The sequence below is a fragment of the Ursus maritimus genome, unplaced genomic scaffold (genome assembly GCF_017311325.1).
Source record: "Ursus maritimus isolate PB19 unplaced genomic scaffold, ASM1731132v1 scaffold_37, whole genome shotgun sequence".
NCBI lineage: Eukaryota > Metazoa > Chordata > Mammalia > Carnivora > Ursidae > Ursus > Ursus maritimus.
In genome coordinates this window covers 1,033,875-1,051,061 of record NW_024426341.1, presented here as the reverse complement: position 1 = coordinate 1,051,061, position 17,187 = coordinate 1,033,875, and the positions used below count along the sequence as shown (strand labels likewise).

The window sequence follows — 17,187 nt, the reverse complement described above, 5'->3', positions numbered from 1 at the left end:
TCGTGTAGATGGAATTATTTTATTTACTTCTCAGATGGTTCACTGTTTGTAGGTAGGTATGCAGCTGTTGTTTTGAAGATGGTTTACTATCCAGTTATTTGGCTGAATTAATTTATTAGTTCTATTACTGTTGTGGCATCTTTAGGATTTTCTAAATAGAGGATCACACCAACTGCATAGATAAATTTATTTCTTCTTTTCAGTTTGGATGCTTTCTATTTCTTTTTCTTTCTTTAATTGCTCTTTAGAACTTCCAGTGGTATATTGAGTACAAGTCAGGAAAACGGGCATACTTGCCTTGTTCCTGATCATACAGGAAAAATGTTCACTATATTCCCATTGAGTATCATGTTTGCTGTGGGTTTTTCATAAAAATCTTTATCTTGAGATAGTTTCCTTCTATTCTTAGTTTGTAGTGTTTTTATCATGTTTCATACACAAATATAAACATTAATTTCTTGAGTGCAGAATATAAATGATAATATATCTGCCAGGTTAGTACTGCATAATTGTGTCATCCACTTTCTCTCTTATTTTGGCAGTCACATCAATGATATGAAACTAGAGAATGATACACGAATTTCAGAATTTCTTCTTCTGGGATTTTCAGAGAAACCAGAACTGCAGCCCCTCCTATTTGGGCTTTTTCTCTCCATGTACCTGATCACTGTGTTTGGAAACCTGCTCATCATCCTGGCCGTCAGCTCAGACTCCCACCTCCACACCCCCATGTACTTCTTCCTGGCCAACCTGTCCTTTGTAGACATCTGTTTCACCTCCACCACCATCCCCAAGATGCTGGTAAACATAAAAACACAGAGAAAAGTCATAACTTATGACAGCTGCATCACTCAGATATACTTTTTCATACTTTTTATAGGTTTGGACAACTTCCTCCTGACTGTGATGGCTTATGACCGCTTTGTGGCCATCTGTCACCCCCTGCACTACACGGTCATCATGAACCCCCGGCTCTGTGTGCTGCTGGTTCTGGTGTCCTGGATCATGAGTGCCCTGCATTCCTTGTTAGAAAACTTAATGGTGTTGCGGCTGTCCTTCTGTACAGTCTTGGAAATCCCCCACTTCTTCTGTGAACTCGATCAGATAATACAACTTGCCTGTTCTGACACCTTTCTTAATAACATGGTGATGTATTTTGCAACTGTCCTGCTTGTTGGTGGTCCCCTGGCTTGGATCCTTTACTCTTACTCTAAGATTATTTCCTCCATACGTGGGATCTCATCAGCTCAGGGCAAGTATAAAGCATTTTCCACCTGTGCCTCTCACCTCTCAGTTGTCTCCTTATTTTATTGTACAGGTCTAGGAGTGTACCTTAGCTCTGCTGCTCCCCAGAGCTCCCACGCAAGTGCAGTGGCCTCGGTGATGTACACAGTGGTCACACCCATGCTGAACCCCTTCATCTACAGTCTGAGGAACAAAGAAATAATGGGGGCTCTACATGTATTTTTCAGGGGGAAGCCATAAAAGGGACATTTTTCTAGATGCACTTGTGAAAATTAAGGCCAGCTGTTCTTCTCTAAATTTTTGTGTCTAAATTTCTACATTCCTAGCATTCCACGTGAAAGCAAGTGCTCATTCTTTTCATTTCTTTACCCTCCAAGTTTCTCTAAAGCTATCTTTCAACACGATAGGTTATAATGAATTATAATGAGGGTTACAAGCCTTGTGCATTTACATCCATGTGTGTGAGAGTGTGGTTTCTTGAAATAAATATGTACATGAATATACATACATTTACACACACCCAACCTTTAGTCTTGAGCATTCTTTGGATCCAACAAGATATTTCCACACATTTCATCATTCCTTACAACATCCCTTGATGTTATGTTTATGATTCCACATGGTCTTCAGAAGAAATGAGATGATGGAGGGATTACACCCAAACAATTGCATAGCAGAGCAGTTAGAACTTACCGTGGGCCTTCTGGACTTCTATGGTATAGAACCATGTAGTGTTTCCCGGTGAGTTTTCAATGACTTTTTCATTCCTGACATTGTACACTTTATTTATTTATTTATTTGTTTATTTATTTATTTATTTATTTATTTATTTATGGAAAGCTCCAGTTACAATTTATTTTTTTCCTTTTTTTTAAAATAATTTTTATTGTTATATTAGTCACCATACAGTACATCCCCAGTTTTTGATGCAATGTTCCATGATTCATTATTTGCATATAACACCCAGTGCACCATGCAATATGTGCCCTTCTTAATACCCATCACCGGCCTATCCCAGTCCCCCACCCTCTCCCCTCTGAAGTCCTCAGTTTGTTTCCCAGAGTCCATAGTCTCTCGTGGTTCATTCCACCTTCTGTTTACCCCCCCCTTCATTCTTCCCTTCCTTCTCCTACCGATCTCCCTGCTATTTCTTATGTTCCATAAATGAGTGAAACCATATGATAATTGTCTTTCTCTGCTTGACTTATTTCACTTAGCATAATCTCCCCCAGCCCCGTCCATGTTGCTGCAAATGTGTAATCATTCTTTCTGATGCCTGAGTAATATTCCATTGTATATATGGATCAGATTTAGAAGATGTGGTCCATATGTACACTTTAAATATGTACAGTTTATCACATGTAATAATGCTTCAGTAAATTAATTGGAATTTAAATATTCTGGTGGTACATGACTCAGGGTCAGACTCAGAGTACAGTTAGCTGGGTCACACCTAACATGGTGGGAGATCTCTCTTCCAACTCTGAAAAAAATCAAAGGTTCACATGTAGATATTAAAATAGTGGAATTATTCTGCCAGGAAGATGATGGAAGAGTAGGGGATGTTCGTATCTCCTGGTTCCCTGAATTCAGCTAGATATCTATCTAATCTTTCTGAACACCTGTGAATTCAACCTGAGATCTAAGAAAAGAATTGCTTCAATAATACAAATAAAAAAGCGACCAGTTTTTCAAGGTAAGAGGTGCAGAGAAGTGAATCTGAGGGCACTTAGTAGAAGATAAACTGTGAGAATTGGAGGGGGCAAGATAGCGGCAGAGAAGGGGACCTCATTTCATCTGGTCCCTCAAAATTGGCTGGATATTTATCAAACCACACTGAACACACACAAATTCAACCTGAGATGTAAGAAGATTTATGTGGATCTCTATGAGCAGAAAAATGACTACTTTTTGCAAGGTAGGAAATGGGAAACCTTGAATCTTTGGGGGAAATATTGGAATATAAATGGAGGAGGGAAGGCACCTCCATAAACGAGCCACTGGAAAGCGATATAGAATCAGTGCACAAATTTGGGACCCTTAGAAATCTGCTCCAATGAGAGTCATCCCTTTTTGAAAAGGGCACAAGGGATGAATAGGATAGAATTCTAGGTGGATCATTGTGGTCTCAGGATTCCAGGAGACTCAGAAAGTAGAGGAGAACCTGAACCAATAGAGTGCCCAAGCAGTGGAGACTGGTTATGGTCAACAAGCCCAGAAGGGACTATCAGCTCTGGTCACCATAAACCATGAGCCTGGCTGGTCGGGAGACTGCTCTCTGCCTGAGCACCCTGAAAAGGACTAGAAGGTGTGTGGGCTGTTTAACATCCCAGGGGAGATATAAGACAGCTTGTGCCTATGTAAGGGAAGCAGCTCTCAGGGCAGTGTGACCCATGGGCTAAAGGACACTTGGGTGGCACCCCATGACCTGGGAGCTGAGAAAGAGGGTGCACACATGCGGGCCCACAGCTGCTCACAATTCCAAAGGCACAAAGCACAGAGATGCTCATGGGTCCCTGGAACTCCCCTGGGAGAGTTGCAGCAGGTGCAAATAGCATGAGTCTATGGAGTTGGTACACACAGAAATGGAGACCTGGAGGGTTTATTGAAGAAAGGGGACTGTGATTTCGCAGCTCTGGGGAGAGATTCCCACATGGTCATATTTGCTCTGACTCTCTAAAGAGAAGCAGAAAGCCGCCAGGGAACAAAAGCCACACAGACGACCACCACACATTAAGCCCATCCCCTTGACAAGAGGTGGGGCAACTCCACCCAGGCAAAGATGCCTGAGAACTTAGCAGCAGGCCCCTCCCCCAGAAGACAGATTGGAAAAACAGGTGAATGATAAGCTTATTTACCACAAGACAGTAAAACTCCAACACCAGGGGAAGATAATACAGGGAGCTCCAGGTGCTCCCTCATGACTCTTATACTTCAGGCTAAAATTTACCTCTTTTTTTAGTTTCCTTTCTCTTTTCTTTCTTTTTTTTTTTTTTACTCTGTTTCTGTTTCAAATAGATTCTTATTTCCCAACTAATGTTTTTAAGTCACTTAAAAAATTGTTTTTACATCTACATTTTATAGATTTATGCCTCATACTGGTCTGTTATTCACTCTGTTCAATTTTATCTTAATATATGTGTATATATATGTGTGTGTATATATGTGTATATATATATTATATATATATGTAACATATATATCATATATATGATATTTATAAGTTCTGATTTCTTTACAATTTTGGGATATAGTGTCTTCTAACACACAGAACAAAAATCAATCAGGAACAGGCAGAAACCTGGCTGTCTCCATCCTGAGAGATTATAATCTCTCTCTCCCACTGCTCCCCTTATTTTTTATTGTTTTGGATCATCTTGGCTTTGTTTGCGTATCTGTGGTAGCTTCTGACCACTTCAGATTTTTTCTAGGGTGCATTTTGCTTGGGTTGTGGTTGATATTTTGGTCTCTGTTCATTTGCTCAACCATCCCTTGACAGAATGACTTTCAACAAAGAAAAGAAATAGAGACAATGTTCTCTGCCACAGAAATAACAGATATGGAAATAAGCAAGATGTCAGAGACAGAATTCAAGATAATAATCATAAAGCCAATAGCTAGGCTTGAAAAAAGCATTAGTGACGATATAGAATCTCTGAGGGCAGAAATGACATCTAATCAGTTCAAACGTAAAAATGCTATGAATGAGATGCCATCTAAACTGGATACTCTAATAGCCATGATAAATAAGGGAGAAGAGAGAAGCAGTGATCTAGAAGATAAGCTGATGGAAAAGAACGAAGTTGTGGAAAACAGAGATAGGCCACTAGTAGCCAATGAAAAGAGACTTAGAGAGATTAATGATGCCATGAAAAGTTCCAATGTCAGAATTATTGCAATCCCCGAGGGGGTGGAGAGAGTAGGAGGGCTAGAAGGTGTATTTGAGCAAATCATAGCTGAGAACTTCCCTAATCTGGGGAAGGAAACAAACATTCATGTCCAAGAGGCAGAGAGGACCCCTCCCAAATTCAATAAAAATAGATCAACACCCCAACATATAATAGTGAAGCTTGAAAGCTTACAGCCCTAGAAATTATCCTGAGACTAGCTAGGGAGAAGAGATTACTTACATATGGAGGGAGGAATATCAGAATAACATCAGACCTATTCACAAAAACCTGGCAAACCAGAAAGGTTGGCAAGATATATTCAGGTTACTAAATGAGAAGAACGTGCAGGCAAGAATACTTTATCCAGCAAGGCTGTCATTCAGAATGGATGGAGAGAGAAAAAGCTTCCAGGACAGGCAGAAACAGAAAAAAATATGTGACCACCAAGCCAGCCCTGCAAGAAATATTAAGGAGGATACGGTAAGTGAAGAGATACCTCAAGAGTAACACAGACCAGAAAGTAACAGAGACAATCAACAGAAATGGAAGTTACAGGCAACACAATGACACTAAATTCATGTCTTTCAATAGTTACTCTGAATGTAAATGGGCCGAATGCTCCCATCAAAAGACACAGGTTTTCAGATGGATAAAAAAGCAGGACCAATCCATATGCTGTCTACAAGACATCCATTTTGAACCTAAAGACACCTCCAGATTGAAAATGAGGGGATGGAGAACTATTTACCACACCAATGGCCTTCAAAAGAAAGCTGGGGTAGCAAACCTCATATCAGACAAATTAGATTTTAAACCAAAGACTGTAGTAAGGGATGTAGAGGGACACTATATCATACTTAAAAGGTATATCCAACAAGAAAATCTAACAATGATAAATATCTATGCCCCCAACATGGGAACAGCCAATTACATAAGCCAGGTGTTAACCAAAATAAAGAATCATACTGATAATAATACATTAATAGTAGGAGACTTCAACACTCCACTTACAGTAATGGATATATCATCTAAGCAGAAGATCAACAAAGAAACAAGAGCTTTGAAGGACACATTGGACCAGATGGACTTTGTAGATAAATATAGAACATTCCTCCTTAAAAGAATACTCATTCTTTTTGAGTGCACATGGAACTTTCTCCAGAATAGATCATATACTGGGTCACAAACCAGGTTTCAACTAATACCAAAAGTCTGAGATTATTCCCTGTATGCTATCATACCACAATGCTTTGTTGTCACTGTTGTTTTATAATAATTTTTTACATGTTATGTTAGTCACCATACAGTATATCCCAAGTTTTTGATGTAAAGTTCCATGATTCATTACTTGCATATAACACCCAGTGCACCATGCAATACATGCCCTCCTTAATACCCATCACTGGCCTATCCCGATTCATTACTTGTGTATAACACCCAGTGCACCATGCAATACATGCCCTCCTTAATACCCATCACTGGCCTATCCCAATCCCCCACCCCCCTCTCCTCTAAAGCCCTCAGTTTGTTTTCCAGAGTCCATAGTCTCTCATGGTTCATTCCCCCTTCTGTTTCCCCCCCCCCTCCTTCTTCCCTTTCTTCTCCTACCTATCTTCCTACTTCTTATGACACAATGCTTTGAAACTGGTACTCAACCACAAGAAGAAATTTGGAAGGAATTCAAATACTTGGAAGTTAAAGAGCATCCTACTAAATAATGATTGGGTCAACAGGAAATTAAAGAAGAACATATACAACTCGTGTAAACCAATAAAAATGAAAACACATCAGTTCAAAACCTATGGGATACTGCAAAGGCGGCCCTTAGAGGAAAGTAATAGCCATCCAGGCCTCTCTCAAAAATTCAGAAAAATTGCAAATGCACAAGCTAACCTTACACGTAAAGGACCTGGAAAAAGAACAGCAAATAAAGCCTAACCCAAGCAGGGGAAGAGAAATAATACAGATTAGAGCAGAAATTAATGAAATAGAAACTAGAAGAACAGTAGAACAGATCAACAAAACCAGAAGCTGATTCTTTGAAAGAATTCATAAGATTGGTAAACCTCTGGCCAGACTTACTCAAAAGAAAAGAGAAAGGACCCAAATTAATAAAATCATGAATGAAAGGGGAGAGATCACGACTAATACCAAGGAAATAGAAACAAGTGCTAGAACTTATTACTAGCAGCTTTATCCCAACAAATTAGGCAATCTGGAAGAAATGGATGCATTCCTGGAAACTTATAAACTACCGAGACTGAAACAAGAAGAAATAGACAATCTGAACAGACCAATAATCAGTAAGGAAATTGAAGCAAAATCAAAAACCTCCCAACAAACAAGAGTCCAGGGCCAGATGGCTTCCCAGGGGAATTCTACTAAACATTTAAAGAAGAACATGGTGATGATGCACACGGATATCAAAATATTCAACAAGATCCTAGCCAATAGGATCCAACATTACATTAAAAGGATTATTTACCACCACCAACTGGGGATTTATTTCTGGGATGCAAGGGTGATTCAACACTCAATCAACAATCAATCAACATGATACATCACATTAATAAAAGAAAGCACAAGAATCATATGATCCTCTCAATTGATGCAGAAAAAGCACTTGACAAAAGATAGCATCCTTTCATGATTAAAATGGTCCACAATGTAAGGATAGAGGGAACATTCTTCCATATCATAAAAGCCATCTATGAAAAGCCCACAGCGAATATCATTCTCAATGGGGAAAAACTCAGAGCTTTCCCCCTAAGTTCAGGAACACGACAAGTAGGCCCAATCTCACCACTGTTGTTCAACATAGTACTAGAAGTCCTAGCCTCAGTAATCAGACAGCAAAAAGAAATAAAAGGCATTCAAATTGGCAAAGAAGAAGTCAAACTCTCTCTCTTCACAGATGATATGATACTTTATGTGGAAAACCCAAAAGACTCCGCCCCCAAATTGCTAGAATTCATACAGCAGTTCAACAATGTGGCAGGATACAAAATCAAAGCACAGAAATCAGGTGCATTTCTATGCACTGACAACGAGACAGAAAAAAGAGAAACTAAGGAATCAATTCCACTTATAATAGCACCAAAAATCATAAGATACCTAGGAATAAATCTAACAGAAGAGGAAAAAGACAATCGTCATATGGTTTCACTCATATACGGAACATAAGGAATAGCACAGAGGACCATGGGGGAGGGGCGGGAAAACTGAAGGGGGAGAAATCAGAGAGGGAGACAAACCATGAGAGACTCTGGACTCCAGGAAACAAAGTAAGGGTTACAGAGGGAAGGATGATGGGAAGATAGGGGTGGCCAGGTGATGGGTGTTAAAGAGAGCATGTATTGTGATGAGCATTGGGTGTCATAAGCAACTAAGGAATCATTGAACAATACATCGAAAACTGATGATATACTATATGCTGGCTAACTGAACATAATATTTTTTTAAAAGGATCTAAACTCTAGAAACTACAGAAGAGTTATGAAAGATATTGAGGAAGATAAAAAGAGATGGAAAAATATTCCATGCTCATGGATTGAAAGAATAAACATTGTTAAAATGTCTGTGCTGCCTAGAACAATCTACACTTCCAATGCAATCCCTATCAAAATATCATTGACATTTTTCACAGAGCAGGAACAAAGAATCCTAAAATTTGTATGGAACCAGAAAAGACCCTGAATTGCCAGGGGAATGTTGAAATAGAAAACCAAAGCTGGAGGCATCAAAATGCCTGACTTCAAGCTATATTGTAAAGCTGTGATCCTCAAGACAGCATGGTATTGGCACAAAAACAGAAACATAGATCTGTGGAATGGAATAGAGAACCCAGAAATGGACCCTCAACTCTGTCATCAACTAATCTTTGACAAAGCAGGAAATACTATCCAATGGAAAGAAAAGACAGTGTCTTCAACAAATAGTGCTGGGAAAATTGGACAGCCAGATGCAAAAGAATGAAACTGGACCATTTCCTTACACCATACCCAAAGATAAACTCAAAATGGATGAAAGACCTCAATGTGAGACAGGAATTCATCAAAATCCTAGAGATCATAGGCAGTAACCTCTTTGACACTGGCTACAGCAACTTGTTTCAAGACATGTCTCAAAAGGTGAGGGAAACAAAATAAAAGAATGAACTTTTGGGGCTTCATCAAGATTAAAAGTCTCTGCACAGCAAGGGAAACAGTCAACAAATCTAAGAGGCAACCCACAGAATGGGAGAAGATATTTGCACCCCAATGTTTATAGCAGCAATGTCCACAATAGCCAAACTGTGGAAGGAGCCAAGATGCCCATCAACAGATCAATGGATAAAGAAGACATGGTTCATATATGCAATGGAACATTACTCAGCCATCGGAAAGGATGAATACCTGCCATTTGCGTCGACATGGATGGAACTGGAGGGGTTATGCTAAGTGAAATAAGTTGAGCAGAGAAAGACAATTATTGTATGGTTTCACTCATATGTGGAATATAAAGAATAGCACAGAGGACTATAGGGGAAGGGAAGGAAAACTGAATGAGAAGAAATCATAGAGGGAGACAAACCATAAGAGGCTCTAGACTCAGGGAAACAAATTGAAGGTTACAGAAGGGAAGGGGGTGGGCGAATGTGGTATCTGAATGATGGGTATTAAGGACGGCACATGATGTGATGAGCACTGCATGTTATACACAGCTAGTGAATTGTTGAACACTACATCAGAAACTAATGATTTACTTTATGTTGGCTAATTGAAAATAATAATAATAATAATAATAATTAATAATAATAATAATAATAAAAAGATAAATAAGATAAACTGTGAGTGGAGGGATCGTCCATAAGCCATCTACCAGCAAGTAATCTATCACGGAGTGCAGAATCGGAACTTTTAGAAGTCTGCCCCTATGAGGGACATCTTTGCTTTAAAGAGGCTCAGGTGGCAAAGCAGGGTGGAATCCTAGGTTGGACAGTGTGGTCTCATAATCCCTGGGGTCACGGAAGGAACGGGGGTGCCTGAGTGCGGCAGATTTCTCAAGCTTTGGAGCAGGGAAGCAGGCCAAATGCAGCAAACCTTGGAATGGGCTCTCCGCTCAGTGTTGCCATAAACCATGAACTGCGGCAGGATCGGATGACCGATCCACGTAGGGGCCCTGCAAGCAGCAGAACCTCGGTGAGACCCCTTTCCTTTCCCTGGGTGGATTGGTGCAGGTGCGCCGTGCAGGAGTCTGCAGTTTGGCGCACACAAAGTGAATGAGTGCATTACCCTGAGGGTGCATTGAAGAGTAGGGGGGAGGCGATTGTTCAGCTCCAGGGCTGGAGATCAGGGCACCACATTTTTATTTGTTCTTCCTTCCTATAAAGTGGTGTGGGAAGCCTTCAAACAGAAGCCATATAGAGCAACCAGAAGCAGCTTACACTGATCTTGGGCCCCTGGCCAGGGAGATGCATCTCCTCCCAGGGAAAGAAAACCTGAGAATCTGTACAACAGGCCCCTCCCCCAGAAGACCGGCAGGAACACAGGCTAATACTAAGTTTACGGATAACACAGAAATGAAAAATTCCTGCACTAGAGGACAGTGTATATAAAATTCAAGTTTTTTTTCCCATGATTCTTTAGCCTTTCAGCTTAAAATTATCTTTTGTTTTCTTTTTAATTATTTAAATTCATTTAGCCAACTTAAGGTACATCATTAGTTTCAGATGCAGTGTTCAATAATTTCTAAGTTGTGTATAACACCGAGTGCTCATCATATCACATGCCCTCCATCCTCCACCCAACTCCCCTCCAGCAACCCTCAGTTTGTTTCCTTTATATAAGAGTATCTCATGGTTTTTCTCCCTCTCTGATTTTTTCCATTCTGTTTTCCCTCCCTTCCCTTATGATCCTCTACCCTGTTTCTTATAATCCATTTATGAGTGAAACTATATGATAATTGTCTTTCTCTGCTTGACTTATTTCATTCAGCGTAATACCCTACAGTTTCATCCATGTCGAAGTAAATGGTAAGTATTCATCCTTTCTGATGGTTGAGTATATTCCATTGTACATATATACCACATCTTCATCCAACCATCTGTTGATGGTCATCTTGTCTTCTTCCACAGTTTGGCTATTGTGGACATTGCCTAATAAACATTGGGGTGCATGTGGCCCTTGTTTTCACTACACCTGTATCTTTGTCATAAATACCTTGTAGTGCAATGTACTTGAGAAACAAATAATCAAATCAAAAACTGGGCAGAAGATATGAACAGACACTTTTCCATTGAAGACATACAAATGGCTAACAGACACATGAAAAAATGTTCAAAATCATTAGCCATCAGGGAAATTCAAATCAAAACCACATTGAGATACCACCTTATACCAGTTAGAATGGCAAAAATTGACAAGGCAGGAAACAACAAATGTTGGAGAGGATATGGAGAAAGGGGATCCCTCTTACACTGTTGGTGGGAATGCAAGTCGGTACAGCCATTCTGGAAAACAGTGTGGAGGTCCCTTAAAAAGTTAAAAATTGAGCTACCCTATGATCCAGCCATTGCACTACTGGGTTTTTACCCCAAAGATAAAGATGTAGTGAAGAGAAGGGCCATATGCACCCCAATGTTCATAGCAGCATTGTCCACAATAGCTAAATTGTGGAAGAAGCCGAGATGCCCTTCAACAGATGATTGGATTAAGAAAATGTGGTCCACATATTCAATGGAATATTACTCAGCCATTGGAAAGAATGATTACCCAACATTTGCAGCAACATGGACGGGACTGAAAGAGATGATGCTAAGTGAAATTAGTCAAGCAGAGAAAGACAATTATCATATGGCTTCACTCATTTATGGAACAAAAGAAATAGCAGGAAGATCAGTAGGAGAAGGAAGTTAAGAATGAAGGGGGGATAAACAGAAGGCGGAATGAACCATGAGAGAATATGGACTCTGGGAAACAAACTGAAGGCTTCAAAGGGGAGGGGGGAGGGGATTGGGATAGGCCAGTGATGGGTATTAAGGAGGGCACATATTGCATAGAGCACTGGGTATTATATGCAAATAATGAATCATGGAACACTACATCAAAAATTAAGGATATACTGTATGGTGACTAACATAACATAATAAAAAAATTATTAAAAATAAATAAATAAATAAATAAATAAATAAAGGATGCTCTTTAACCTCTATGTGTTTGAGTTTCTTTCAAATTTCCTGTTGTGATTGAGTTCAAGTTTCAAAGCATTGTGGTCTGAAAATATACAGAGCATAATTCCAATCTTTTGGTGTTGACTGAGACATGATTTGTGACCCAGTATGTTATCTACTCTGGAAAATACTCTAGAAGAATGTGTATTCTGTTGCTTTAGGATGAAATGCTCTTCATATATCTGTGATGTCCATCTGGTCCCTTTTGTCATTCAAAGATCTTGTTTCCTTGCTGTTTGTCTCCTTAGATGATCTGTCCATGGCTGTGAGACTGGTGTTGAAATCCCCTACTATTATTGTATTATTATCCATTTGTTTCTGTATTTTTGTTATTAATTGTGTTATATAATTGGCTGCTCCCAAATTCGGATCATAAATATTTATAATTTTTAGATCTTTTTTGGATAGACCCTTCAAGTATGATATAGAATTTCTCTTAATGCCTTACTACAGTTTTTGGTTTAAAATCTAATTTTAGGGACTGGACATTTCTAACAAGTTTCCAGGGGGTGTTAATGCTGCAGGTCATGCTCTGTGGGGCACAGTTTGAGAGCTACTCTGTGTTCCTGTGTTTGAGTCATAAGTAGGTGTTTTCAGTCTTCTCCATCAGGAATCTTCTGTGTTTGTAATTTTGAAAGAAACTTTTTCACATAATTCTATAGGTGTTGAAAATTTATCTGTTCAAGTCTTTCATATAAGCACTCTAGAGTGACATCAAATAATTTATATTTGAAAATGACTTTGTAATAAGCAGAATAAGGGCTTCCAATAGATGTCCACATCCTAATTCAAAAACTTTTGAAAATGTTTGTTTACAGAGCTAGGAGAAATCAGCCACTAGGTGGGAAAATCTGCTAATCACTGATCTTAATATAATAAGAAGAAAAGGTTAGCTTAGATTATCGAGATGGGACTAGTGTAATCACACTGGTCCCGTAAATGTGGAAGAGCGAGGACAAAGAATTGGAATCAGAGACATTTTCAGATTCTGTACTGTGAGCTTTGAAGATGGGTGAGGGCCATGAGACAAGAAAGGCAAGTATTTACTGAAAAGTGAAGTAGGAAAGGGAGTGAATTCTCCTCTGGAGTGTCCAGAAGGATTGCGGCCCTGCAGACCTCTTAATTATAGTCCAATGAGACCCTTTTCAGGCTTTTGCCCTTCTAGAAACATAGGATAAATCTTTGTTTTAAGATAAGCCACTCATATCAGGAGTGGCTTGTTATATCAGGAATCAAATATAGACATTTGTTCAGAAAAATATTGCTTGTAGGAATGGAGTTTGAGCCTTTCAACTCATTCAGTGAACTTCCCTTGGGTAAAGGCGTTTGGTATTGAAATCCCACCTTAAATGGAAAGAGAAAATCCGTTTCAGTTTGGAGATATTCTGCCCCATTAACTTGACACTGATTTCCACTGCATAAATGTAAATGTGGTTTTGACTCTGAGGCCTTTGAAGATTTGAGATAAAATTATAATTCCTTATTAAAATTAAGGTCACCCAGTCTATTTTAATGTTTGTGTCCAAATTTTACTTTCTTTCTATTTTATATTAATTCAAATGTTTATTCGTTTGATATGCATCCTCTTCAAATTTCACGTTTTCTTTCAACAAAATAGATGAGAACCAAATAAGTCTCTGTGTGTCTGCATAAAAGTGTGAGGAAGTGTTTATCTGAGAGAAAGATGTGTACAAATGTACACACATATACATTCTCACACTCCTATCCTTGAGTGTTTCCTTTGGTCACAAAAAAATGTGTCTACATTATTATTTCTTTTATTTTTTTTAAAGATTTTATTTATTTATTCGACAGAGATAGATACAGCCAGCGAGAGAGGGAACACAAGCAGGGGGAGTGGAAGAGGAAGAAGCAGGCTCATAGCAGAAGAGCCTGATGTGGGGCTCGATCCCATAACGCGGGGATCACACTCTGAGCTGAAGACAGACGCTTAACCGCTATGCCACCCAGGCACTCCTACATTATTATTTCTGATGATTATAATAAAGACAGACTTCACTAGGGTTACCTCCAGATAACAAAGAGAGGTTGGAAGGACATCTCTCTTTGCACAAAAGCCATGATCGGAATCACATGCCTGGATAGGAATTCAATCTCTGTAATGAGTTATCCTTTGACCTGGAGGATATATGTGGATGGTATATGATGGATGATATTGATATTGTTCAATCATTGCCCATTTCCTGGTTATGACAACACTTAGAAAAAGAGAAGATATTTCATTTAGAGCAGAGAAAAGAGTCCTATTTCTATGCAGCAGAAAGAGGAAGATGATTCAGTAAAACACCATAAACGTGCCAACCAATTCTTCACCCCAACAGGGAAAACCCAACATTTCTTTTTTTTTTTTTTGAAGATTTTATTTATTTATTCGACAGAGAGAGAGACAGCCAGCGAGCGAGAGAGAGAACACAAGCAGGGGGAGTGGGAGAGGAAGAAGCAGGCTCATAGCGGAGGAGCCTGATGTGGGGCTCAATCCCATAACGCCGGGATCACGCCCTGAGCCGAAGGCAGACGTTTAACTGCTGTGCCACCCAGGCGCCCCGAAAACCCAACATTTCTACATGGACATCAAACTCCACATTCAAAGAGTAAATGGACAGCATAAAATGAAATATTTTGTTCTGTAATACAAAGCATAATTTCAATTTATCTTTATCATGTTTAAGATCTTCCCTGGCTTGGGGCATATGAAGTAAATCTACTTATTCTAATATAAATTTCTTTATAGACTCCGCTTGGAAACATGTTCATGGTAATCATTGAGCCAATCACTGTGGTAGGCATGGTGGATACAGCCGCACAGGAGAACATGATCATAATCAGGAGAATGGAGTCAGTGACTAACAACAGGACCAACTTAAAGATAGTCTGCACTGTCAGGATGAGCAGTGGAGACAGTGATGTACAATGTACTGATATACATAAAAGGGAAAAACTGGGGTCTCATAGGTTCCCTTATTATAAAATTTAATAAATGGCATTGGTTAGCAACCTACTTTTTTTCTGTATGAATAATATTACTCATGACTATCCTTTTAGTTAAATAAGAGAAAATTACTTGGGATGATATATGTTGACTGTGTAGGAATTATTCTCAAGAAATCAATGGTATGCCATGACATAAATGGGAATTCCAAATGGTTTTTATCCAAGGCGGGAAAAACTTTTAAAAGGTAGGAAATGGACAAAGAGGAAAACTGTGTATCAGACAAAGCAGAAGATAAATAAAGTGTGTTACTTAAGTGTATAGAGAAGTTGAAGTCAAACAAATGAAAACACCAGAAAATAAATAGAAGGAGCAGATTCTACTTCCACAACCTGATCGAAGAATGGCAATTCTTGGTTCTGAGGCTCTGACCCTGCAATCATGTGCACTTCTTCAGCCCAGGACAATGGGCCCTTACATCACTGGAACCCCAGTGATTCTTTTCAGAGCCCTCTTTATGTCTCTGTTCCTCAGGCTGTAGATGAAGGGGTTCAGCATGGGGGTGACCACCGTGTACATCACCGAGGCCACTGCACTTGTGTGGGAGCTCTGGGGAGCAGCAGAGCTAAGGTACACTCCTAGGCTGGTACAATAAAATAAGGAGACAACCGAGAGGTGAGATGCACAGGTGGAAAATGCTTTGTACTTCCCTTCAGCTGATGAGATCCCACGTACAGAGGAAACTATCTTAAAGTAAGAGTAAAAGACCCCAGCCAGGGGAGCACCAGCCAGCAGCACAGTTGCAAAATACATCATCGTGTCATTAACAAAAGTGTCAGAACAGGCAAGTTGTATTATCTGATTGAGTTCACAGAAAAAATGGGGGATTTCCAAGACTGTACAGAAGGACAGCCGCAACACCATTAAGCTCTGTAACAAAGAATTGAGAGCACTAACGATCCAGGACATCAGAACCAGCAGTCCACAGAGTTGGGGGTTCATGATGACTGTGTAGTGCAGGGGGTGACAGATGGCCATGAAGCGGTCATAGGCCATTACAGATAGGATAAAATCATCCAACACAGCACAGAGTAGGAAAAAATACATCTGCGTGATGCAGCCTGCATAGGTTATGACTTTGCTCTGAGTCTGGATGTTCCACAGCATCTTGGGGATGGTGGTGGAGGTGAAACAGATGTCTACAAAGGACAGGTTGGCCAGGAAGAAGTACATGGGGGTGTGGAGGTGGGAGTCAGAGCTGACGGCCAGGATGAGGAGCAGGTTTCCAAACACAGTGATCAGGTACATGGAGAGGAAAACCCCAAATATAAGGGGCTGCAGTTCTGGGTCCTCTGAAAATCCCAGAAGAAGAAACCCTGAAATTCCTGAATCATTTCCTGGTTCCATGTGGTAGAGGAGACTACAAGGAAGGAAAAAATAACAAAATAATTTTCAGTCAAATGAGCTTTATTTATTTACTTATTACCCTTTATTTTTTTCATTTTTAAAGTTTTTATTGAATTCCAATTAACTACTCTACAGTTTAATATTAGTTTCAGGTCTATAATTTAGTAGTTCAACACTTCCATACATCACCTGGTGCTTATCCCAACAGCTGCCCTTCTTCCTCTCCATCACGTGTATCGCCATCTCCTCCACTGATTTACTCTCTGGTAACCAGTAGTATGTTCTCTAGAGTTAAACGTCTATGTCTTGGTTTGCCTCTCTCTCTCTCTTTTTTCCCCTATGATCATTTGTTTTGTTTCTTAAATTCCACATATGACTGAAATCATATGGTATTCATCTTTCTGTGACTGACTTATTTTGCTTAGCCTAGTACATTCTAGCTCCGTCCATGTTGTTGCAAATGGCAGGAGTTCATTCTTTTTTGT

The 17,187-nt window shown here is 39.6% G+C and overlaps 2 protein-coding genes across 2 annotated transcripts; one reads left to right on the top strand and one right to left on the bottom strand.

The window, feature by feature from the left end:
* The first annotated feature begins 540 nt into the window (after nucleotides 1-540).
* LOC103682411 (olfactory receptor-like protein OLF4) lies at nucleotides 541-1,485 on the top strand. Its single transcript, XM_008712018.2, has one exon. It carries the CDS (start codon nucleotides 556-558, stop codon nucleotides 1,483-1,485), a length of 930 nt encoding a protein of 309 aa, XP_008710240.1. The 5' UTR covers nucleotides 541-555.
* A 14,284-nt stretch (nucleotides 1,486-15,769) lies between these two features.
* Nucleotides 15,770-16,702, bottom strand: LOC103682410 (olfactory receptor-like protein OLF4). Its single transcript, XM_008712017.1, has one exon. The coding sequence runs from the start codon at nucleotides 16,700-16,702 to the stop codon at nucleotides 15,770-15,772; it is 933 nt and encodes a 310-aa protein (XP_008710239.1).
* Between the last annotated feature and the right edge of the window lie 485 nt (nucleotides 16,703-17,187).